The 26,665-nt window shown below is 36.7% G+C and overlaps 1 protein-coding gene and 1 long non-coding RNA gene across 2 annotated transcripts; one reads left to right on the top strand and one right to left on the bottom strand.

The window, feature by feature from the left end:
• The first annotated feature begins 930 nt into the window (after positions 1-930).
• On the top strand, positions 931-5,019 carry LOC143922624 (uncharacterized). Its single transcript, XR_013261603.1, has 4 exons — positions 931-988; positions 1,425-1,586; positions 1,662-1,921; positions 3,576-5,019. It is a non-coding gene; the product is annotated as an uncharacterized LOC143922624 (long non-coding RNA).
• Positions 5,020-8,939: 3,920 nt separating this feature from the next.
• LOC143921010 (uncharacterized) lies at positions 8,940-12,924 on the bottom strand. The gene is made up of 4 exons (XM_077444097.1): positions 12,811-12,924; positions 12,081-12,131; positions 11,557-11,630; positions 8,940-11,198 (listed from the first exon to the last, which is right to left on the bottom strand). The coding sequence occupies exon 4, from the start codon at positions 11,181-11,183 to the stop codon at positions 9,633-9,635; it is 1,551 nt and encodes a 516-aa protein (XP_077300223.1). The 5' UTR covers positions 11,184-11,198; positions 11,557-11,630; positions 12,081-12,131; positions 12,811-12,924; the 3' UTR covers positions 8,940-9,632.
• Positions 12,925-26,665: the final 13,741 nt, after the last annotated feature.

Below are 26,665 nucleotides of genomic sequence, written 5' to 3' on the forward strand. Positions count from 1 at the left end.
AATAAAGAACGAATACTAGTCAAGAAAGTGATATTGTTCTTGCATCTTTTGAAAGGAAATAGCTGCAATAAATCTTTATGGTATTTTAGTACCATAAGTACTAATTTAACCAAAAAAATATCGATTCGGTTTCGGTTTTTGTTCCGGCAAATATAACGGTTTGTCCGGTTTTCGGTTCAGTTCCAGTTCGGGTCACTGATTTTAAGTAATAAAAAAAATTTGAACAAAATTTAATAACCGGAACTAGAACCTTTGTCTTGTGTAAATTTCCCTACATTTGTATTCAATTTGTATTGAAAATGCTCTCATAGCCGGTATGTGTAAACATGTATGTACTTTCCGTTATCGAATTTTTTTTTTATCATTATATCAAAAAGTCATTATAAATTTTTTTTTGCGTTATTTCTTATTCTACATTTGCTTACACAGTTCTGAATACATACGACTGGCCAAATTTTAAATCCTTCGCATGCGAGCTAAATTTTTATAATTAGGTTCGTCGTTCCTGAACTTAATGCATTATGTGAAAATATTGACATCCATGGCAATCGTTTGCAGTACGATAAAGTAGAAATCAGCTTTACCGACTGTTATTTCTAATAATGCCATCTAGCGGTACTTTAGTTGCATTTAACATTTCAAGAAAGTGAAATAATTTAGTTTTCGTGTCATAAATTTGAAACCCAGTATGATTAATTATCACTCTCAAATAATTCTGAAACGTAAATAAAAAAAAAAATGATGAACAGGAGAGCGGGAAGAAATAAAATAAAAAATATGAAATGAATGAGAAACGAGAAAATCGGACTAATCCATGCACATATTAATAAATGTACATTAAAAAACATGATTAATTTTTAGAGTCGCTAAATGAAATTTTAGAAAGGCACTAATAGGTATGCTCATCGATTGTGGTGCTAGCTCCAATTCAACTATCATTTGACAGATGTCATCGTTCACATAACCTCAAAATGTCATTCGGCAATAGGTAATTAGCACTTGTTTTGATTCGGTTCATATCATTTTCTTGCACGCTACAATCTAAAACCACTTCGCAATATATTTGAATCTTTGTGTATATTTTATCTCTATTATATATTATATATACGTATGTATGCGAAAATTTTGGTATAAAGATATCAATGAAAAGATACAAAATTGAAGTTTCGATACAATTCTAAAATACTTTAGTATTTGTATGCTATTTAGATCTCTTACTTTTCAATCAAACTTCTATCTATGTATGTCCGTGTATACAACTTTTTTAATATCAACAGGAATTCCAGTACAGAGATTTCATACAAATTCAAATTGAATTTGTATAATTTTTTGTAAAGGAGAAAAATAACCATTCAGGCACAATTTTAGAGCATTGTGACGATTATGTGACGTTAGTTTTAATTAGATTTATTTTTATATTTCAGTGAAGTTTATGATGTGGTAGTAATTGATGGCGGACCGGCTGGTCTCACCAAGCTTTTTGAAAATGGGTAGGAAGCTTTGCCGTTGGAGGCCGGGAATCCGATAGACGAACGAGCAAACAGCTTGCCACTCGGAGACGCTATTACAGATCTCGGAGCTGAATGGTTATTATAAATTGTTATTTATATTGATATGCATTTATTTACTTTACAATATAGTCTTTATTTTCAAATGGCTAGGTGTCACGGTGAAGAAAATAATGTCATATTCGAAATGGTCAATGATAATAACCATGTAGAGACATCCGGGATGGCCGGATTGAAAGATGATTCCACTGGGAGTTAATTATTCAATGAAATATCGGAAAAGATGAGCTTACTGTGTTATGATATGACCAGGGTTGCCAGACGTCCCCATTTGAGCGGGACTGTCCTGAGTTCAACAGACAAATCCCGAGTCCCGGAATGCCTCTGAAAATCCTGACTTCTTAAAACAAAATGTAATTCTTGTAATTGTATCCAAAATATTTTATTAACTGTGATTCCTGTGGATTATTAAGTAACTATTTTTTATATGTTCTCTTCTACATATATATATATGTGTGTATGTACTTATTTATATACATTATAATTTAATTAAAAATATTTTTTCCTTAATATCTTCATTAATTCTTAAGATTCTTTGTTTTTCATTGTTCGAAATAGTGAATGTTCCGATCTGTGATTTTGGAAATCTGGCAACCTAGGATATAGCGTATGAGGAATTGGAAAGAGTAGCCACTGATTCCGAATCACTCGGTGATAACTGAACAGTCGTGTGACTGGCTTGAAGGGACCTCCAATCTAGAATATGTACTTCCAAGATATTTCTGCATCAAAATTTTACTGTGTCAAAGCAAATAGCAACAAAGAACTCTGATGATGGCTTATATTGTCAGAAAAAAAAACACTTACATACATCCTTGAATAGTATATTTTTCGAAAAATTTCCCTTGCAAAATTTTATGTGGTATTACAAAAAACTGCTAAAAATCAACGAATTTATAACTTGAATTCAGTCTGCCCTGATCTTCACTTTCAGCTTATTTCGGTATTAATAAACGAGAAAAGGATCCAGCATACCAGCATGAGAAAAGAATCCACAAAAAAGACTACAAAGTATGAAAAAGAGCCGCCTAATGTTTCTACTGCATCCTTCAGATGTAAGATATAACATTTATTATTTGCATAAATATATGAATTAATGGGCTAACTGTGTTTTGTTCAATGCTCACATAAATATTCCCTGTTTTGAATGGCATCATTACCCGGCCTTCTTTGATAATTGTCATGATAGTGACTAGAGCTCGCTGTTATTGTTTTCAGTTTTTGAAGTAAACTGATATTTTTCGTTCATCTTAATGAAGTTGTGAAGTATGCAAGTAGTTTTAACAATTTTAACAGATTTATCCACTGAACAGGACAAATACACGGTGTTTCAAATACACGAAACTTTGATACAAGTACGAGTATACAAAAAGCGCATTCGACCTCTAGATAAACGGTAGTTAAATATTCGGCGATCATTGTTCAAGACTCTTCCATTATGCAGTCTCATAATATTGGTACAAAGGGGAAATCCTTCATCCGCCACAAAATAAAAATTGAATGGTCGTCCAAATTCTTCTTCTCCTATTAATGGCATCGACTCTGGGATTTTTTAAATATTATTTGAAAGTGCTTGGCCTAATCTGCAGTTGCGAAATACTCCAGAATCACTATTTCTGCCATAATCTCCTACGTCAATACTTGTAAATAGTCCATTTGCATCTGCGCATGCCATAAGATGAAAAGAGAAGTACTCTCTATGATTAAAGTAACTACTTCCTGAATTCGCTGGCGAATGTGTTTGCCATCATGTTATGACTGCAAATGTAGTGAAGCCCCGGTGTGCGTGTTTACGTCGCATTTAACGTTAAGTGCTAAATGTGACGAAGCAAATACAGTGAAGCATTTACAGTTTGCATGCTGATTGATGCATCTTTGGTGTGCGGCTTGACTAAGGAGTTCAAAAATTGGCATAAAATACTGTTCAATTTAAGTCATGTTTTTAAAGATTGCCAATGAAATTGTCTCTCATCAATGAGTAATAGTTTTGTGAATGTCAATTTTCAGATACAAAGACCCGTTGAATGCTGAAAATTATGTTGGTGTGCCGAGATCAATCATGGATCAGACGCTGGAATGGTTTCACGAATTGGAGAATTCGCTCAAAGCATCCGATACTTGGATCGACATAGCCGTCAGTACTTACTCTTACTCTTAATGTAATATTGAACACTTCATTATAAATTACGTTCAACAAAAATACTCACCTTTATTGGTTTATTCTTATTGTATTATTTTCATTTTTACTTTATTTTATTTCCATCAGTACCTAATGGTTTTTTGTTTTATATTATATTTATTTTGTATGTTTGTGACATCGACCATGCTGACTCCAAATATTTTAAACTAATAAATTCCTAATGAGTATTTAAATAACTTTATACGAGTCGTTGTATTTAAAAGTGGCAATAAAAGTACAATTTTCAGTTCCAAAAACACTATTTCTGTTTGACTTAATTCAAACAGAAATAGTGTGCCCCATAAAGCTGCGCCCCCTTTTGAGCCCCATGGGGCTGCGCCCCCCGGGCCCCCTTCGGGGCCCCACGGGGCTGCGCCCCTTATGGCGCCCCTGGCGGGGCCCCATGAAACTACTCGCCTTGCGTCCCCACGGGGGTGAATCCATTGAATCGAAAAATCAAAAAAAAAAAATCAAATTTTTTTTTTGCCTTCTAGGGCTTCGCCCTCGGCGCCCCCCTGAGCCTTTGCCTTCTAGGGCTTCGCCCCCATGATCAGTTGCCTTTTAGGGCTTCGCCCCTCCGCGCCCCCATGATTAAATGCCGTCTAGGGCTTCGCCACCCTTAGTTAATGCCTTTTAGGGCTTCGCCCCCATGATCAGTTGCCGTTTAGGGCTTCGCCTCATAAGGCTGCGCCCCCTTCGGGGCCCCATTGGGCTGCGCCCCCTTTGGGGCCCCATGAGGCTGCGCCCCCTTCGGGGCCCCATTGGGCTGCGCCCCCTTCGGGGCCCCATAGGGCTGCGCCCCCTTCGGGGCCCCATGGGGCTGCGCCCCCTTCGGGGTCCCATGCGGCTAAGCTCCATAAGGCGGCGCCCCATAAGGCTACGCCCCATGAGGCTGCGCCCCACGAGGCTGCGCCCCCTTTGGGGCCCCATGGGGGTGCGCCCCATGAGGCTGCGCCCCCTTCGGGGCCCCATGCGGCTAAGCTCCATAAGGCGGCGCCCCATAAGGCTGTGCCCCATAAGACAGCGCCCCATAAGGCTGCGCCCCATAAGACTGCGCCCCATAAGGTTGCGCCCCATAAGGCTGCGGCCGATAAGGTTGTGCCCCATAAAGCTGCGCCCCCTTTTGAGCCCCATGGGGCTGCGCCCCCCTGCGACCCCTTCGGGGCCCCACGGGGCTGCGCCCCTGGCGGGGCCCCATGAAACTACTCGCCTTGCGCCCCCGCGGGGGTGAATCCATTGAATCGAAATAAATAAATCGGCGCCCATGGATCGAAAAAAAAAAAAAATCGAATCACGTGTTCGATGACGTCACCGATCTACGGACGACGACCAAGGATACATACAAAGTCTCTTTCCAAATTATAGATTAGAGATAAGATATGAACAAATACTTGCTAAACAACTATATAATTCGCTATGGAGGATGAACGAATGAGACGACTGGCATGTTAATGCACGTGTTTATTATATGACAGCTGAAGACAGAGTGAGTAGCGGCTCTCCGAACCCAGCCGGGTTGGTTCCCACTCGCAGGAAGGCAACCAAACTCGACCATGTCGTATAAGCGAGCCGCCACATCGCTTTATTTATTTTATTATAATTCAATTGGTATCACGAGTGATGGTTTGCTCGGTAATTCCGTATCACTTCTATGGATGCAAGTTTATGTATATTTATATATATATATACACATAACTACTGATATTTATGCTTATGGATATCTATACGTCTATCACTACGTACTCATTAATTGCCAATTCTATTTACGTTTTACAATTTATCCGATTTTTATTACATTGCTATATTTTATCCTGTGTACTTTCCATGTTCCTTATTTCCATATGCTTTATCTTCCTACTCTATTGATCCGTTTCATATTTTTGTATGTATGCATATGGACATGTGTATTTTCGTGTATGTGTACCTTTTTTTTTCTATTATTTTTCTGAGACTACTTAATGGATTCTATTAATTTATATTATCAAAATGTACATGGTCTCCGTACAAAAACTGATATTTTTTTACGAAATATAAACATGTCCAATTATGATATTATTTTGCTTACTGAAACTTGGTTGATTGACACTATAAGTGATGAGAAACTCTTTGATGAAAGATATATAGTATGGCGAAGAGATCGTAATTATGTTAGATTAAACCAAAAACGTGGTGGTGGTTGCCTTGTAGCAACTAAGCGTGAACTTGGAGTTGTTTCACGTCCAGAATGGCACTCTTCTGTGGAAGATATGTGGATATCTCTCACTTTACGCAACATCATTAATCATCGCAACCTTCTCAAATTTCATGTATGTGTATTGTATTTATGTTCTGAGAACATAGGTAATTCTTTTAATACTCAACTTACTAATTTTCTAGAAAACATGTCTACTATTTCAACAAACTACCCGGATGATAGATTTTTAATCGTGGGAGATTTCAATCTAAGTAATATCCAATGGTCCCAGGATATCTCCAGAGGAGGACTTATGCCTATCAATTCATTAAGAAGCACCGAAATGACTCTTATTGATGCATTACATTTTTGTAACTTTAAACAATATAATGGAGTACTTAACTTATTCGGCCGTATTCTTGATCTAGTTTTATCAAATGAACATTTGGTAGTAGATGCCTGTTTAGATCCTCTCGTTCCTGAGGATCCTTATCATAAATCTCTTTTAATTACTGCTGATCTAACTATTTATCGATCACTTAGATCTAAACCTTATACTAGATTCCTTTTTGATCTTGGTAACTATAACGAGATTCAAAATGAATTAAACTCTGTTTCTTGGTCTTATTTACATACTGTTTCTTTTGATGATGCTGTAAATTCATTTTATAAACTTATATATAATTTAATATATCCCACAGAAACATGTTCAAAGTAGAAAATTTCCCGCTTGGTATACTGCACCCCTAAAAAAAATCCTGAAGGAAAAGTACAAATTTTTTAAGAAATTCAAAAATTATAACAACTTGGCTGACCATCATACCTTTGTACTATTACGCAATCGGGCAAAAACTTTAGAGAAAGAATGTTTCAAAAATTATATGACTAAAGTAGAAAACGACATTTCCTTGAATCCCAAAGCATTCTGGTCCTACATTAAATCGAGGAACAAAAACAACATCCTACCTCATATTCTGTATCATGGTGACATTACTACTGGTACGGGGGTGGACATTTGTAATTTGTTTTCTTCCTTCTTTTACTCGACGTTCCTTAAACCTGTCTCTAATCAATCGACTTCCTCTTATCCCTTACCAACCAACGTCTGTTCTGTCACAACTTCCTCTGAAATTGGATCAATTGAAATTCGAAGTGAAAAAGTATTAAATATTTTGAAATCAACTGATATTCATAAATCAGCAGGCCCAGATTTAATTTCTCCAATTTTTATCTCAAAATGTGCTGAAAGCCTAACTTTGCCACTAACCATTATCTATAAAAGATCTATTAGTGAGGGCCTATGCCTTGTATCTGGAAATCAGCATTCATATCTCCTGTACATAAGAAAGGAAAAAAAAACGAAATTTCCAATTACAGGCCTATACCAAAGCTATGTATATTTGCTAAGATACTAGAAAAATTAGTGTACGACCAACTTTTTCCAGCTATCTCGCAATCTCTTAGTATGCAACAACATGGTTTTCAGAAAGGACGCTCAGTTACAACAAATTTACTACTATTTAATGATTTCGTTACTAATACCATGAACGATCGGTCTCAGGTTGATACTATATATATACAGATTATAGTAAGGCATTTGACAGGATTGATCACGATATTCTCCTTGAAAAACTTTTACAGATCGGTATTCATGGTGATCTCTATAGATGGTTCACCTCATACATTACACGTCGATCACAGGCTGTCTTATTAAATGGATTTATATCGAGATGGATGAATATTCCTTCTGGTGGTCCGAAAGGCTCCCTCTTGGGACCTCTATTATTCAATATCTTCATCTTCGATATTGAAAAATGTTTTCAGAATTCAAGTGTACTATTATTTGCTGATGATATGAAGATTTTCAAGAGAATAGACAACCGAAATGATGCTTTGGCCCTACAAGATGATTTGTTCAGGCTAGAGGCTTATTGCAGCATAAATAAGTTGGAAATTAATGTAGCAAAATGCTCCTGCATAACCTTTACCAGAAAACTATGTCCAGTTGACTTTCCTCATTCAATCAACGGACATAGACTCACAAGGGTATCGGAAATTAGGGATTTGGGAGTCTTTTTAAATTCTGATCTATCCTTTGGTAAACATATTGACAATGTTGTAGCTCGAGCGTCGAAGGCCCTCGGGTTCGTCATCCGGTCCTCCAAATGCTTTACTTCTATAAAATCATACAAAATACTATATTGTGCATACGTAAGAAGTATTGTTGAGTTTGCATCCCAAGTTTGGAACCCAGAGTACTCTGGTGCAAGAGACAGATTGGAGCGCATTCAGAAGAGATTCTTGAGGTACATCAGTAGCCGTTTTGGATTATCCTATACTTCCTATGAAGATGCTTGTAGGTGTCAGCATCTACTTCCACTTGTCAAAAGAAGGGAGATAGCTGACATCTCAACAATTTTGAACATCCTTAACGGCTCGATCGACTGTCCTCAATTATTGAGCAGACTATCATTGCGTGTGCCAAATAGAATGACTAGATGTAATGAGCTCCTTTACATACCTAATACTTTTTCTAATTATGGAAGAAGCTCATTCATCTGGCTTGCAAGCTCCACCATCAACACACTAATTTTAACAATTTCTATGTTTGACTTATTTAATATTAATGCTATACAAGCTAGAGTGATTATTGCAAATTTGTTTTTCGATGATTAATTTTATTGAAAACTTACGATTGTGATTATGAATTTTTATTTTGTCTTTTTGTTTTTTGTTATATATTATATTATTTTTATTATTTCATAATTTTTATCATATTATTATTCTTATTATTTTGATATTTTTATTATACTGTTATTTCTATTTTTTTCTTTTTGTTTTCTCTAACTATCTTACTCTATTATCATTTTTTTTTCTTATTTTAAATGTTTGAGCTTTTCTTTTTTTTACCTATATGTGAAAATTATTAATGGTTTACTTAACATAATTATGTTTTTTTACTATCAATCTATGTAACTTAATAAACTGTAAATTTTCCAAATAAATAAATAAATAAATAAAAATTTTACTTTTTATTCTTAATAAATTTCTTAACCTACAAAGTACACCAACTTTTTTTGCCATTTTTTTAATAATATAATCTGCGTGCACCTTAAAACTTAATTTACAATCCAAATAAATGCCCAAATACTTAATATTATCTACTACTTCTACCACTCTCCCATCCATAATCACATCACTCACAACTTTTTTATTATTCATCCACATCATCTAAGTCTTACTTAAGTTCACTTTCAGTTTATTCTCACATAACCAATCACTTAAATACCGTAATTCCCTAAACATCATCACCTACAATATAAACTAACGTATCATCCGCAAACATATGAAGGCTTAAGGTTTGCCGAACCTTTTCTACAAAGCATTTACAACAATTGAACAATGAGCGGCACCTTGGCTATCTGTATTCTGAACTGGGATAACCAATCTTTTTTTATTCAAAGAAATTTTTAATTAGCGGAAAATATCTAAAAATATTACCATCGTCTTTATGTTATAAATGATTGCAAAATTTACAACATAATAATTTTTGGACAGGAGTAGCCAGCATTTTCATACACTAAATTTCCAAAATGAGAATAAAATCTCAAAAATTTTTTAGCCTCTTTATGCTATACATACATCAATGATTGTAAAATAACAGTACAGTAATTTTTCAAACAAGACAACTTTTTTTTATACAACAAAATTTTTAAAGTGACTCCGACACATCAAGATTCCTAAAATATGACAAACATCGCTCTCCATTTACGATAAACTGTATGAGGTTGTGGGTGAAGATGCGAAATACTTCCAAAGAGCTATCGGATTTGCTGATGTAATTCACAAAATCAGACAACACGGGTTGGAAATTTTCAAAACAACTATCATTCCCTTCTATGGACATTGCATCATCGAGTAAGTATAACCATATGCGTCGGTCTTCTGGTATACTTGCAAATTCAACATTAAATATACGAAGGTCAACTTTTAAATTTAATAATTTCCTCAAATTTTCATGAGTAACGTTGCGTTTACTCAAAACGTTTTTAGACGTTAAAAATTTAAAAGTGTATTCATAAGTGTATTCATAGTATGAACCTTTACTGAAAAACGTAATCAATTGAAAGAGGAAGCGACACTGTCTTTCCATGGACAAATCTAAGGAACAAGGGGATTCCCAGTTTATAGTAGAATTTGTTTGTATGATATTCAAAGTATCTTCAACAGATGTTTTTGTAATACTGCTTATGGTTTCGATAAGCTCGGTGAAGCTTTTAAAAATGTAATAAGTAACTGAATTGAACATTGGTGCCATTTTTCTATAAGAAACGTATTTCGTAGCGTCTTCAACTTTTTCGATGAAAAGGGCTTGAAACAGGTTTAAAATTTTAGAAAAACATTTATTGTCAGAGACAGATGCAAGATCTGACATCATTTTCATGTCATTTTTTGTTATAAATAGAAGCTGCTCTGCTGATAGATCGTTGAAGTTGTAATTGTCGAAAAAAATAAAACAATTGTCATGTAAAGTTCTTTTATGGTGTTCTAGTCCTTCACCAATGATTTTTGTCACTTCTTCGGTAAGATTGAAATCCTCAATTTCGGCAATTTCTATATTTGGTAGTGTGTCATTTCTTTTTACAATAGACTGTAATATATTCAAGAATGTTCTTGCAATGTCTTTGATTTCCTCTGAAACATATTTATTTTCGACGAGTTTATTCATAATCAAATCATTCTTAAGTAGCACATCTTCTTCATTTATGTTTCCAATTTCAATATATATTTGTAAAATATCATCATTGACAGCGATATCATCACCAATCTTATGGCAAATGTCACTGATAAGTGAGATAAAATCTTTGTAGCAATGTTTCTTTTTATTCATTAAACCATCTTTAAAAATTTCCGTTATTTTAATTTTGTTAAATAAAAGCTCACATATGATACGGTTATCCAAAAAGCTATTTTTCACATATAAACCAGTTGTATCTGAAATTTTTACACGAGCAATAAAATCTTCATGATCTATTATAAACAAATATTCTGGAGTTTGGTTTCTGATGTAAAACGTCTTTTCATCGGTGAACCTAGTATTAAATTGACAGGATAATAATTTTGTTAAATTGTTTTCCTGCCACTCTCCCTCGATGTATTGTTTTCCATCTTCGCTGAACACCGTTTTTCTCGTCACCTCGATTCGACTATCATTCTGGAATCCTTCCCGTCCATCTTCATTATGAATTTCAAAAACTCCCATCTTTTTTTTGGATCGCTGAAATTTAAAAATAATAAATAAAAATTAAAAATACCATAATTAAAAATATTTGAATTTAAAATACTACATCTAAAAATATTATAATTTAAAATTTCAAAATCAAAAATATTATATTTAAAACATTATAATAAACAATACTATAATAAAAAATATTAAAATAAAAAATACTATGATTAATGTACCATAATAAAAAAATACTGTAATTAATTATACTATAATTAATTCAAAAAAATAATACCACCCTCTCACCCATACAAGATTATTATGAAAAAGAGAACTTCAATATGTCGAAAATTTGGTTTTTCTTAATTATTTCAATATTAACATGTCGATATTATGAATATAATTGTCTTACCTGAATTTTGATCCCAATCCAGATTTTGTGATTTTTTTCTGATGCTACGAGCTTATCGTAAAATAACCGTCTATCTGAAAATTCATATTAAAGTAAAAATATTAATCATCCTAGTTGATTGTGTGTAAAACACGTGAAAACTTAAATTAAAATTAAAAATACTGTATATGTATACTAGATAAGTAATATACCTACTATAATTAAAAATATTTAAAAATTTAAAATACTACATCTTAAAGTAATATAATTTGAAATATTATACTTAAAAATTTCAATATTAAAACAAGTGAAACTACGAAAAACCTTGAAAATACTATGATTAATAATACTATAATAAAAAATACTGTAATTAATAATACTATAATAAAAAATACTGTAATTAATAATACTATAATAATTTGAAAAAATATTATCTTTAATAATACCAAGATTTTTATGAAATGGAGAAATTCATTATGACGAAATGCTTTTTTGTTAAATATTTGAATATTAACATGTCGTTATTATGAACATAATTGTCTTACCTCAATTTTGATCCCAATCTGGATATTTTGACTTGTTTTCTGATGATCTATCTGAAAATTTATATAATAAATTAAAGTATTAATATTCTTAGTTTATTGTATTTAAAAGACATGTTTATTTTTGGAAAAAAATATACTCTCGATAGTTTATACCGGGGCAGCCAAACCTTTTTGTAATTCGGCTGCCCTGGTATAAAGCTAATATTTTCGTCCAACTATTCTCTATGAAAATATATCGCAATCTACCAACATACATATGTATATAGAGGGGGGGGGGGGATATGTTTTATATAACGTTAACAAATACATAATGCTTATGAAAAAATAACAATTTTAAAAATAAGCATGGTTTATGCTACAACAGATCGTTGACACTCCTCGGATTTGGAAATATTTTTGGGATTTACAATGAAAGATAAATTCACTACAGGTCAAGATTTTTATCGTTCAAAGAATTTCGTGTATCCGATTTTATAATATTCATATTTAATAATCTATTGTTCTATTAGAAAAACAGATTCGGCCAAATATGTACGTAGACTCGTAGAGCCCTAACAACAGATCGATTTTTGTGTCGCATTCGTTAAGATTGGATATTAATCTACATATATGTATATATGCACATATGCACATCGATATGATACATCATTCATTTATCTGAAACATATGCACAACGAATATGTCGGTTGTGTTTCAGATATTTTCGGGTAACATTTATCAACATACGTACATTTTAAGAATGGAGAAAAGATCGACTTAAAATCAAGCCGGGGACGACTGGGTGGGCAGCCCTAGTCGATTTATGCACCGCACCGAATGCGTATGAAGTGACGTCACAAGCGATGGTGTTACCCTGTGTAGCAAGTCGGGGAGTCACCCTTTCCCAACCCAACGTTTCTCGTTTCCCGACTAAAAAAACTAATATTAAACAAACTAAATCTTAATAAATTCCTCCATAAGAAAATACATATCAAATTATATTCTTCATTTGGTGTCACCCCCCTCCCCCCAGGATGGTGACACCCTGGTGCGGTCTGCAACTTCCCCCATGCGATGTCACTGCTCCATATTGGAATATACACTGGAACTGGAATATATTGGAATACACCATATTTATATCAGGAATATCAGCAGCCTTGAGCTCCATGTGCAAATAATGTTTTCTTAAAATATCGTAGAAGGCTTTCGCCTTCATTCGGTATCCGACAGAAAGTATGCGAATGATGGTTGAAAATAGTTGAATCAAATCAGTCTGAATTGAATATTCAAGCTTACACCATCTCGTGGTCTTCATAGAAGAGATTTGTTACAAATTAGACGATTTTCAATTTTTCATTAATTGTTCTAAAGAGCTGTATCATGTTTTATGGAGCTGAGGAGAAAGAGAAGCTTCTTCATGTTTATACAGGGTGCTTTTAGAGGTCATTACACTTACCATAATACATAATTGGTAATGAACCAATTGTCGCGTGTACATTTTGGCAGTGGACCAATTTTCACGTCACCCCATAATACTGTGGCGGCTCGCTTATACGACATGGTCGAGTTTGGTTGCCTTCCTGCGAGTGGGGACCAACCCGGCTGGGTTCGGAGTGCTGCTACTAACTCTGTCTTCAGCTGTCATATAATAAACACGTGCATTAACATGCCAGTCGTCTCATTCGTTCATCCTCCATACTGGTGACCCCCGACATCGAGCCACGCAGCCTCGATCAATTTCAACATGCCGCTCATCCCTGCCTCGCCGAGCCAGGCGGGAGAAGCTACCCGCCGCGCCCCCATCGCCATCAACACGCGTCGCGGCCCGCGGGTGACAATAAACGAGCAGACACGGCTACCTACCTACCTACCGACGTCCAGCCACAACGTCGATGACAGGTGCTTACAAAAATGGGGGAGCGAATGAGACGACGATCTTGACAGCTGGATGTGGAGTCATGCGCGATCCACTACACATAGAACGGTCATCCAGCACCACAAGACATACACCACCTCAGCACCATCATCATCATCATCATCATCATCAAGGCCCCGTCCGTCCCCACGAGCGTCGTCACGCCGAGACGGGCGGTAGCGCTACAACACCTCCACGAGCCACAACGACTCACAGTCCAGCTCGGAGTATCATCAACCACATCGATGCCCCTGCCGCCCCCGCCGCCCCACCAACCGACATCAGCCTCGGAAGAGCGGCGCCGCCGCAGCATCGCATCGCGCGACCATCGGACCAGCCACCGTCCTGCTCGCGACGTCACCGCCCTCGAATCTACCGACCATTCAGGGCGGTACACCTATGTACACAGCGGATGACCCACGTCAACAATTTTTTCTCCCCACGTAATAATTTTTTCTCTTTGTGTAACAATAATTTTTTTCTTTTGTAAAATTTGTTTCTTTGTAATTTTGGTATCGCTGATGCTGGGGGGGGAGTGATGTGGCGGCTCGCTTATACGACATGGTCGAGTTTGGTTGCCTTCCTGCGAGTGGGGACCAACCCGGCTGGGTTCGGAGTGCTGCTACTAACTCTGTCTTCAGCTGTCATATAATAAACACGTGCATTAACATGCCAGTCGTCTCATTCGTTCATCCTCCATAATACAAAGCCTTACAGTTTTCAAGATAACCTGCATTTTTTACTTTTGTAAAATGATTTTAAAATCTCATAACTATACCCTCGTAAGCGTAACGCAATTATTAACGTTACTCACCTCATTTTTTTGTTTTCTCTTATTCTAGTATGTATTTATCTGAGGTACCCATCAGTATGGCTCAGTGATTGCGTTTATGTTTAGCACCAAGAGAATATTGGGTTCAGTGGCGTAACTACCGCGCCCGCAGACCCCGCAATGCGGGCGGGGGGGGGGGGGGGTGCCGAGACCTGGGGGGCGCCACGAAGCGCGCCTTTTTCACGGATTTTTTCATTTGTTCCGTAATTTTTTTAAAAACTTCTCTTATTTTTCAACCTATTTGTACTATATGTGTATGTACATACATTAACATATTTTGAATTTATCCTCATTGTGTAATTGATCTATGCCAATAGGGCTAGAAGACTACCGTCTTTTTTCCATCTTTTGAACGTCAGTGCCACTTCAACCTATTAGCTGAGAATTCTCTTATTCTTGTTTATATTTTTTGGGTCTGATCTTAAGTCGAAAGATAAAAAAAAGGGTGCATGGTAAACGGTACATACTCACTTAATTTGCGCGAGCAGGGTACAACAGGAACAAGAGGAACAGGATTTTCCTCCCGTATTCTGCGCGCGCACATCAATACGGGAGGAAAAGCCCGTTTCTCTTGTTCCTGTTGTATCCTGCTCGCGCAAATTAAGTGAGTATGTACCGTTTACCATGCACCCTTTTTTTTTGATCTTTCGATTTTCGATCTTTGCCTTCCGATGTTTGCGTTTTCGGACGTTTCACATTCGGGCCCGTGACGGAGACTTTAAACAGATTGTGCACTGCTTGTTGGTCGTCCAGATTAAACTTTAATGCACTTTGATATATAGGTACACATATCGATACGTAAAAAAGTATAAATACTAATTTGGAAAGTTATTTTTCTAATATTAATATATGGGGGAGGGGGTGGGGGGGAGGTGTGGCGCCGTAAAATATATTGCGGGGGGGCACCGGGAATTCACGCTACGCCACTGATTGGGTTCGATCCTGTGCTAATCTTTAATATATTAGCCCAGGATCGAATTTGGATATTTGTGACTCCAAGTCGATTGTTTCTTGTCAGAATTTGCCAATTTTATCTAATCATTGTTTATTTATTTATTTATTTATTTTAAACAGACCATTGTGGCATAACAGGAATTCCTAAAGCGCCACAATGGTCAAAAAATATAACACAAAAAAGAAAAAAAACAAAATAACAATTAAACATAACATAAATACATCCATACATACATAAAAAATAGCATTTAATAATAACAGATAAAGTAAAAATATCAAAAAAAATATAGCATAAGGAATGCCTTGCACCTACAGCCAGTTTCAATAAATATGTAAGAAACAACTACAAATACAAAACATCCCTGTAAGGCCCAAATGGAAGAGAGTTAATCAAAATTTCACTCATAAATCAATCATGAAAACAATGATGAGCGCAGACTACCAGATAAATGGGTTAGAGTAATTTCCGACAATTTACGCTCACTAAGGTGGAAATATCACATTCAGTCTCGGCAGCAACGATTTCATTAAGAAGTCGGATAGCTCTTGGAATAGGAGCCATTCGAAAAAGGACTGTGCGGGCAGGAGGTACAGCCAGCAAATGATGATGTCTACCACGCACATAGTGAATAGGGACATAAAGCCCCAACTGCTCCAGCAACAACGGGCATGACGTATTACCACGTAAGAGCAGGAGAACGAAACGAATTAATGAGAAGTTTCTCCGAAGTTCAAGGGAATTATACCCAAGCATGCCCAAAAGGAAAGGAGTGGGGTAGAGATATGGGTAATACCCATATTCTTTCCTATATAGGAAACGAAGAAATGCTTTTTGCACTTTCTCAATCATCAGAGAGTAATTTGCTTCATGCGGATTCCACACAATCGCATTATACTCTAGCTTACTTCTCACAAGCGAATTGAAAAGCAAGCGAGAAGACAAAGGATTGGAGAATAATCTTGCATATCTCAAAACAAATCCAAGTCGACGAAAGGAAACGTCAGCGACTTTTTTGATATGGTTGTGAAAGGTGAGCTGAGGATCAAAAGTGATACCCAAATCGACAATAGATTCCACACGCTTCAACAAGACGGATCTAATGGAATATCCGTGACAATAGAGTGAATGTGCACGTCCATAGCTCATAATTGCACATTTGTTTAAATTAAGTTCAAGGCCTAAACTAGAACTGAACTCCAAGACAGCGTTAATATCAGCTTGAAGGAGAGAGGCTTGCCTCTCATCCTTGACAGCAAAAAATAATTTAACGTCGTCAGCAAACAAGAGACATGATGCATTACATAAAACTCTAGGGAGGTTATTAATAAGAATTGTAAATAGTAATGGGCCTAAAGTGGACCCCTGAGTAACACCAGATCGAGTAAAAAATGAAGGAGATTCATAAAGACCATATCTAACAAATTGCTTCCTATCACTAAGATAAGAAGCAAAGAGTTTAAGAAGACGCGTTGAAAAACCCACTTCAGCTAACCTGATCAAAAGAGCGTCATTATTGACTTGATCAAAGGCTTTACGAAAGTCAAAGTAGGCTACATCAACTTGCTGACCAACGTCAACTTTAGACATGATCAAATGTGTGAAGCAGGCGAGATTAGTGGTAGTGGAACGACAGGGTGTAAAACCATGTTGCTCATCACACAATAATCTTTTAAACTGCGCAAGAATCAAACGGTGAAGGATGATGTCAAAAATTTTGGGAATAGCCGAGATAATAGCAATAGGTCTATAATTTTCAACCTCATTTTTAGAGCCACTCTTATGAATAGGAATGACTCTAGATAATTTCCATTTTTCAGGATAATTACCAGAAGCAAGAATAAGGTTAAAAATAAACTGAAGAGGCTCTAAAAGCGAATTACAGCATACCTTTAATACGTCAGGGGGCACACCGTCAGGCCCAACAGACCCCTTCAGCTTCATAATAGCCATCCTAACATCTCCCAGCGATACCCGCGGAATGTCTATACCGACACCCTCAGTACCAATTTGTGAAGCCAAACTAGCATTAAGGGATGGTTTTCTCTGGTCAAAGACAGAGCTAAAAAATGAAGCAAAAGCATTGGCGATCTCAGGACCGTCAAAACTTTTATTACCAAATGAGAATGAATGCTCAAGACCATGTGAAATATGCTTACTCTTAATAAATCTGAAAAAGTGGTTAGGATTAACCGCAATAGCACTCTCCATCTCATTAAGATAGACAGTATATCGCTCACTCACACCACGTTTCACGACCTTCCTAAGAGTCCGGAATTTCTCATAGTCACAAAATGATTGGCTACGTTTCCATCTTCTATGAGACAACCATTTTGCACGAACATCAGCTATAAGTTTGCACCCAAACCACGGCGGAAATACCCGCCGATGTTGTTCCGAATTAGGATAACTGATGAACCGAGGAACATGACTGTCAAAAATATTATAAAGTGTATAATACAAATATTCAACAGCATCACCAGTATTCATGAGGTACATTTGGCGCCAGTCAATTGAACGAACCTCATTATAAACCAATTCAGAATCAACACGAGCAAAATTCCATCGCAGTGAGGAAACCCCAACCGATGAACAAGCTGAAGCAGCTCTCACAGAAGAAATAAACAAAAGCTCAATATGTAATGCATCATGATATAGGTCCTCAGGGATGATCGCAGTTCCTTTTGGGCATTGGATCATCGTTGCTGACACATTACATTCATTCACTAACATAATATCAAGCATACTTGGATTAATGGGTGAACCAATCTGTATTATGTCGCAATAGGAAATCACAAAATTAAATTTATTGCGGACATGAATATTACCACTAGGTAGATTAAAATCACCCATTATTAACAATATATCACGTTCATTCATAAAAGCACGCACATTCATCATATTCACAAACAATAACTCGTATACGTCCTCTTTCGCAGCAGGCGGAATGTAAACCACACATATAAACATTCTCAAAAATATAAAATCAACTCTCACCCATAAGTCCTCACCAGATAGAGTTTCAAAATTTGTCATCCGGACTGACCGAAACCAATCACGACAAGCAAATAATACACCACCACCACGTCGATCAACTCTATCGCGACGATGCACCCTCCAGGAAGAATCAAAAAGTTCAGCATCAAAAAATGATGAAGTCAAACATGTTTCCGTTAGTGCTACCATATCATCACAAATAGTAGAAACGGCTGAATTAAACGCAGCCAGCTTTGTCCTGAGACCTCGTACATTTTGGTAATAAATTACCAATTTTCGGTTTCCCAGTTTGGCGCGTGACTTTCTTTGAGACAAGAAATGGCAGTTTTGATTGAGCCAACGGAGACGAAACGGAAGAGGAAGCAGAAGAAGAAGCCAACACAGTCACAACAGCATCACGACTATCAGGACCATTTGAGCAGGCAGATGTAGGAGAAGAGGCAAATGTAGGAGAAGAGGCATACATAGACGTCACTGCGACCGTTTCCATAGAAGATTCACCAATACTTGCAGACGTAGTTTTAATATCAGGCTTCAAACATTTAGCAGCTCCCGAACAAACATCAGCAAATGAAACACTTGGGCGCAGCTCTAATGATGAAACAACGTCAGTGGCAGACATAGAAGTAGTATTAGTATTCGATTTTATATTCTTAATGCTCATTCCCCAATCTTTAAATCTACCAAAATGAACACCAGCAGGCCAAGAACCAGCAGAAAATAACAGGCCAGCGACAGAAGCAGGAACAGATACCTTAAAGGATGTATAACATCCTCGTGCATTAAGAGGGGAAACCACAATGCCATCCTTTAATCCACAGATGGCACTAACGTTAAAACGGTTCCTCAAAATTGGCAAAAAAAAATCATCTTCTGTATATTTAATATATGTACATAGATGTCTATCCATAAATGGATTAATTTATTAATAAATTAATTAATTGTTAATTTCGTGTTCTTCAGCTTCTCGAAATACAGTGATTTGTGTAATAAAAATACTGCATTGTTTATTATTAATTGTCTAGGAAGGCACATTGGGGTCTTCCTGTCAAGCCTTCCTGGTATATATCTACATATGTAAAATAAATAAGGATCTCAGAAATTTGTAACGCCGTGCCTGAGGGGCTCTAGCAAAATAAATATGCCATTGATAGGGAATCAAATTAGAAACCGAAGAAATAAATGGTACATTCACTGTGATTAGGACATACTTAGCAATATCTTTGTTTCATAACATAAAAAAGGGGGTGCAAATATTTTATTCCGACTTAGTACATTAGCTTATTGCCAAAAGACGCTACACATTCGCTGACCGTTGTCTTACAATTTTAAGTGAAAGTGAAACATTTGAAAATCTAATTATGGATTGCGAGTGATTTTAGTTCCATTAACAAACTAATGTAAAAATGGGTTCGGTGATTATCAGGCACCCAAAAATTCTATCCATCGCACTAAAGAGAGTTCGAGTGCCAGATATTCCGTATTCACAATTTTCGTGACAACGATTGTCGTGTGCGCGATAGCAATGTGCGAAATAATCTATTTACCGTAATAATGAGTAATATGATTGGGTTTTGTATAATTCATCGCTAGTTTGTGGTAAAGGAAACTCTAGTTATTGTCGTTATCCACTACATTAACGCCAATCGGCAACATATGAATACCGGTTCTGTGATTATTAATTATTAAAATCTCGATTACGGAACATCTGGCACCCAAAAACTCCATCAATCGAAAGAACTCCACGCCAAATATTGTAATAACGAGAACTCGAGTGCCAGATATTCCGTATTCGCGATTTTTGTGGCAACGATTGTTGTGCGCGCGGTCGCAATTTGCGCAATAATCCGTTCACCATGAGTACCATCATTGAGGGAATAGTCATTTTTCAAGATTTTTATTTTTTAATTAACTTATGCTTATCTTGGTTTAGAACAAGTGGTCAACGGCTAGTAGAAATACTACATTTTTTGGTCATTTGAATGTAAATACTTCATTAACCGGTTGACTGGCCAGACTTTCAGGAATTAATTTAAGGGTTAAAGAGGTAATCATATAATTTTAAAATTATTTTTTCCATTACAGGTTCAAAATTTATTACTTTTTACATACCAAAATTCATTAACCTCCCGGAAAAGTCATTCAAGTGGGTTACAGGTGTTATCATCCATTCGGTGGCTTGCAATATCATTGCATAAACTAAAAAATAAAATTTATTGGTTTTTAGCTTATGCATTCATATATAATTTTATATTTATATTTTTTCAAAAAATGTATACATATGTACATACCCTACAAAGCAAGAGGGCAAAAAGATGGTTGACAATAGTGAACCATTTTTTGTGCACAACGCTATAGTGTTTCGTCTAACAAAAATGGTTCGGTGATTACTAGTCACCGGACCCAAAAGGTGCCGCGTATTGTTCAAAGATTGTAAATGCATTGTTAAAGGTTTGCCGAACCTTTTTTACAAAGGATTTACAAAAATGGAACAATGGATAGCACTGTGACTATCCTACCTCTAGTGATTACTAGTCAAATGTGAACCGGTCGCTCTAGATCGGTCACACGTGATCACCCGTCACACTAAAACTGGTCACGAGAAAACTAGTCACACCCGAAAATTGGTCACACCCAAAAATTCGACCATTTTTTTATTTGTGTGTGTGACCAGTTTTTTTGTGACCAATTTTCGGGTGTGACCTGTTTTCTCGTGACCAGTTTTAGGGTGACGGGTGATCACGTGTGACCGATCTAGAGCGACCGGTTCACATTTGACTAGTAGTCCGTTTACCAACAAAAATAGCCACATAATATTTCGAAGGGCATGAATTGAAATTGACTGAAAATCGCACTAGCGAGTGACAGCTGTCAGCTGGTAAGGTCGAGACAGCTGTCATTGTTCTAGTCATCTTTTGTAGTGGTTTTACTCGCGTTCGAAATGGAGTCTGCGCCCTCCGACATCGAAGAGGAGGGACGCATCCCCGGACCCCCATTTCGAGGAGAAAATGCGACGCAAACTTCGTTTCTTCTCCATGAACCCCATCGAAAAGTGGCACGCGAGGCGAAAATTCCCATACGAGTACATAAAAAACACATATATCTCCGAATCTCGAACCAATCAACACTTTTTATTACCAGATTCGTGTTCACTGGGCAAAATCTCGTCTCTGAACCAAAAAAAAGTCGTCATTTGTCGAACAGTGTAATTAGAAAACCTCTTTTTCAAACTTTGTAGTCTCTTTTGTGGATACTTTTCTCATGCTGGTGTTATTAAAAGTAAATTTAAAACGTCTTCATTCCATTTCTCATGTGACACTTTATTAAAAATTTTCTATATCTTTTGAATTCTTTTTTTCTCACTTCTCGTGCCTCTTCACTCAGCTGGCTTATGGGCACTAAAGCATGTTCAATGATTTCCAGGCCATGAATTAAGAATCTGTGAACAGTTGGAGGCAAAGGGTACCACTTTTTTTTCCGTGAGAGGGGAAAACCTTGCTTAGGCCCCCCCGGCCCGAATGCCAGGGGGAGTGTGAGATTCTTACTCCCTAAAAACCCCTCTCTCTTTCAGTTGCTGCCGGACAGCAGCAACTGAAAGAGAACATTACCAGACAGCAGCTAGCCTTGCGCAATGCGCTCACACTGGAGACAGAACACTGCCTCCGTCTTCTGGTCTACTAGTTCCAGCCCAGCGCGATTTAGCCATGTCCTCACCCGATAGAGCGCGTCATTGCCGCAGATCTCCATGCTTCTGAGGGATTTCGCAACCACCATGATTGCGACATCGTCCGCAAAAGCAACGGCGCTGGCACCCTCCGGGAGCTCCACCCTCAGTAGCCCGTCATACATAGCGTTCCACAGGACAGTTCCGAGGACAGAGCCCTGCGGGACGCCCGACGAGAGTCGCCGCAAGGAGAGATCACTGGTAGTGCCGCATTGATACTCCAGTTGTTGGTTTTCAAAGTAGCTCTCCAGCAGTCTCGTCAGGTAGCGGGGCACCCGATGGTCCTCCCCCACGGCTCTTAGGATATTATCCCATCGAGCCGAGTTGAAAGCATTTCGGATGTCCAGCGCCACCAAAGAAAGCGACATGCTTGCTCCGCTTCACAGATCCTTCCCATGCCGATCGTACTGTTCCGACGACACGGTTGACAGCGTCAATCGTTGATCGGCCCCACCTGAATGCGTATTGAAGCAAAGGGTACCACTGGGGTAATAAGAAATGGGGTATTAGGTCTCTGTGTGCATCGGTGCATTCTTGAAGAGTTTAAAGAAACCTCTGTGAAAGGTATTTAATAAGCTGGTGCAGATTTTGTTGTTTGTTGTTGGTACTTTTTCGATGAGGGATGCGAAGAAGCTACAGTAACTTCCGATTGGTACAAATCTATAGATGCCATGGAACTTTCCGGGACTGAAAATCTCTTAAATTTATAATTCAGATACGTACGTGGTTTGGATAGAAAGGATCCACTATTTAAACGATGAGGAGATTATTAAAATTTTCTTCACAATACGATCTCGTTACATCCGGTGACCTGTACTTGCTCTATAATTTCTTCCTTTGGGGATATTTGAGAGTTGAAGTCTACAAACATCCAGAAAACTGCAATATTTAAAATAAAAAAATTATATGCACTTTAAGATAACGTAATAAAATTATTTAGAATATGAATATTGCGATTTTTACCACCATAAATACTATTTATCGAGCACAGTTTAATATCCAGTGGAGGAGATGCTCACCCTAACACAGTGGTTCTTAACGGGGGCGCCAGCGCCCCCTTGTGGGCGTTTTAAAGGTCTGGGGGGGCGTTTTTTAATTTTTAACATTTGGGGGGCGCTGCAGTATTTTCTAATGAGGCAATGAAGCCATCGCGGTTAAATGAACACTTTTTAAAGAAACATCCCGTCAAGAATAATAAAGACATATTGTACTTTCAAGAACTTAAGAAAACATTTGAAAGCCGTAATACTCTCAGTTATGTTTTTAAGAAGATTTCAAGTCGGAACGAAAAAGGACTAATGGTATCTTATGAAATAGCACAAATTATTGCAAAATGTGGTGCACCACATACATATGGAGAAAAATTAATACTACCAGCTATATGTGTATTCATTAATAATATGATCGGACAAAACCAGCAAGAGATTCTTTCTTCAGTCCCATTGAGGAATGACACGGTTTCAAAAAGAATTGATGAGATGGCAAATTATATCGAAATTCAATTATGTGATGAATTGCAGTCTAATGAATTTTCATTACAATTGGATGAGAGTACTCTGCGTGATAATGAATCTCTACTACTTGCTTATGTACGATTTGTGAAGAATGAAGAAATTATCGAAGAAATGTTATTTTCAAAATTACTTAATACTGACACGAAAGGTTCGTCAGTATTTGAAACGCTTGAAATTTTTTTCACTGAAAAAATGATTCCCTTTACTAATGCTATTGCCTGTGCTACTGACGGAGCACCAGCTATGGTTGGTCGGCATCGTGGTTTTATATCAAGGTTGAAGAACGTTGCACCAAATGGTCAACTTACAATTCACTGCATTATTCACCGTCAACATTTAGTCGCAAAGAAGCTTAATGGAAGACTTCACAAATCGCTGAAAAAGATTTTATGCACTATTTGATACAATTGTGGAGTTTTTGGATGTAAACAATGAAAACATATGCATTGAATTAAAATTACTACGAAATGATGTGGCCTATCTTTCGGATATATTCGGAAAGATAAATGAAAATCTCCTGAAGCTTCAAGGAAGCAATATCAGCCTTATTAAAGCCAAATGCGTTATACTGAGCTTTATCAACAAACTCAAATTATTTAAAAATAATCTTCGTCGGCGAGAACTTCATCAGTTTCCTTCTTTACAACAATTAAAAGAAGATATGCTCAAAGATTCTGATTTGGAAACATACTGTAGCCACATTGACGCCCTTATCGAAGATATGATAATACCATTCAAAGACTTGTATGAACTTTTAATACCAGATTGGATAATTAATCCATTTTTATCAGATGTAGAAAGTGTCCGTCAAAATTTTAAAGAGCAGTTTATTGAGCTACAAAATGACTGTGAAGCTAAAATAGTATTCAATCAATGTGATTATGATGTTTTTTGGGTCCGTTTTCGCCATCGATACCCTCTTCTGTGGAAAGAGGTAAAATTACCCATCGTAGCATTTCCTTCATCATATTTAGTAGAAAAGGGTTTTAGCGCAGTAACACATATATTAAAAAAATCCCGAAATCGATTACAGATAAGCCAAAGAGGAGATTTGAGACTGTATTTAACTAAACTTGAACCTAATATTACGAAAATAGCGCAGTCACATGAGGCTCAATAAAAAAATCACATTTCCATTGAATTATTTATCATGTTTTTTATTTGTTTTTCTTATAATTTTTTATTTGTAAAGAAAATCATTGCATGAAATACATACATAGAAAGAAGAGTAATTTTTTGTGGGGGGGGGGGGGAGGGGGGCGCTGGATAATTTTACTGTGGTAAAGGGGGCGATTCTTTCAATATGGTTAAGAAACACTGCCCTAACACAACCAATACTCCAAGTAAGTACTGACGGCTGTGTCGAGCCAAGTATCGGATGCTTCGAGCGAAATTTCCCATTCGTGAAACCATTCCAGCGTCTGATCCATGATTGATCTCGGCACGCCGACATAATTTTCAGCATTCAACAGGTCATTGTATCTGAAAATTGACATTCACAAAACGATTACTCATTGATGAGACACAATTTCATTGGCAATCTTTAATTTAATTTATAATAAATAATAAATTTAATTTATTTTATGTTCAACAGATTTAATCAAATGGTCTGATTTTTTAACTCCTTACAACGCATATATTAATGAATTCAATAGAAATAATATAAATCATTTGTGTACATATGTATGTATATGTAACAGCATTATATTGTACTATTTCAGAATATTCGTACGCAGTGGCAGATTTAATTCATTAAGCGTATGAATTCTTCATATATGTATGTACATATGAACGGGTTCCCCCGCGGAACATCAATCTAAAACTAATCTCAACTATAGATTTTTTCGAAGCTGGAATGCATTGTTAACAAAAATTGTGAGTGATTCGGAATTAGTAGCTATTCTTTCCAATTCCTCATTCGCTATATCCACGGTTGGGAGATTACCAAAATCACAGATCGGAACATTCACTATTTCGAACGATCAAAAAAATGGAATGTAGAATTGAGAGAATGTGGGCCACAATTTTATACAAATTATTGCAAGCGGAAAGATCTTTAAAAAATATAATCCATTTCTCATACATTTTTTTTTTCGTTTGCTTCAGTAAGAATTTGTTTAATAAACAGATACGTAGGTATGTAGATTCTATACATAGGTATGTATAGAAGGTCAACATTTCAAATAATATTAAATAATTCTACAATTGAAGAAAATTCGATTTTCATGTTTGGTTTAAGGACAAGACTTTATTACTTTTGAAGCAAACCATATTTTCTATTTACGTACATTTTTGAACATATGCAAATTTTGAGAAGTCAGGATTTTCAGAGGCAGTGCGGGACTCGGGATTTGTCTGTTGAACTCAGGACAGTCCTGCTCAAATGGGGACGTCTGGCAACCCTGGCCATATCACAACACAATAAGCTCATGTTTTCCGATATTTCATTGAATAATTAACTCCCAGTGGAAACATCGTTCAATCCAGCCATCCCGGAAGTCTCTACATGGTTATTATCATTGACCATTTCGAATATGACATTATTTTCTTCACCGTGACACTTAGCCATTTGACAATGAAGACTATATTGTAAAGTAAATAAATGCATATCAATATAAATAACAATTTATAATAACCATTCAGCTCCGAGATCTGTAATAGCGTCTCCAAGT

This window comes from Arctopsyche grandis, chromosome 2 (assembly GCF_051622035.1).
Source record: "Arctopsyche grandis isolate Sample6627 chromosome 2, ASM5162203v2, whole genome shotgun sequence".
In the NCBI taxonomy this organism is placed as follows: Eukaryota; Metazoa; Arthropoda; class Insecta; order Trichoptera; family Hydropsychidae; genus Arctopsyche; species Arctopsyche grandis.

What these genes read in the sequence shown, in the direction of transcription:
- LOC143921010 (XM_077444097.1), bottom strand. Translation starts at nt 11,183, where the DNA reads ATGGGAGTTTTTGAAATTCATAATGAAGATGGACGGGAAGGATTCCAG.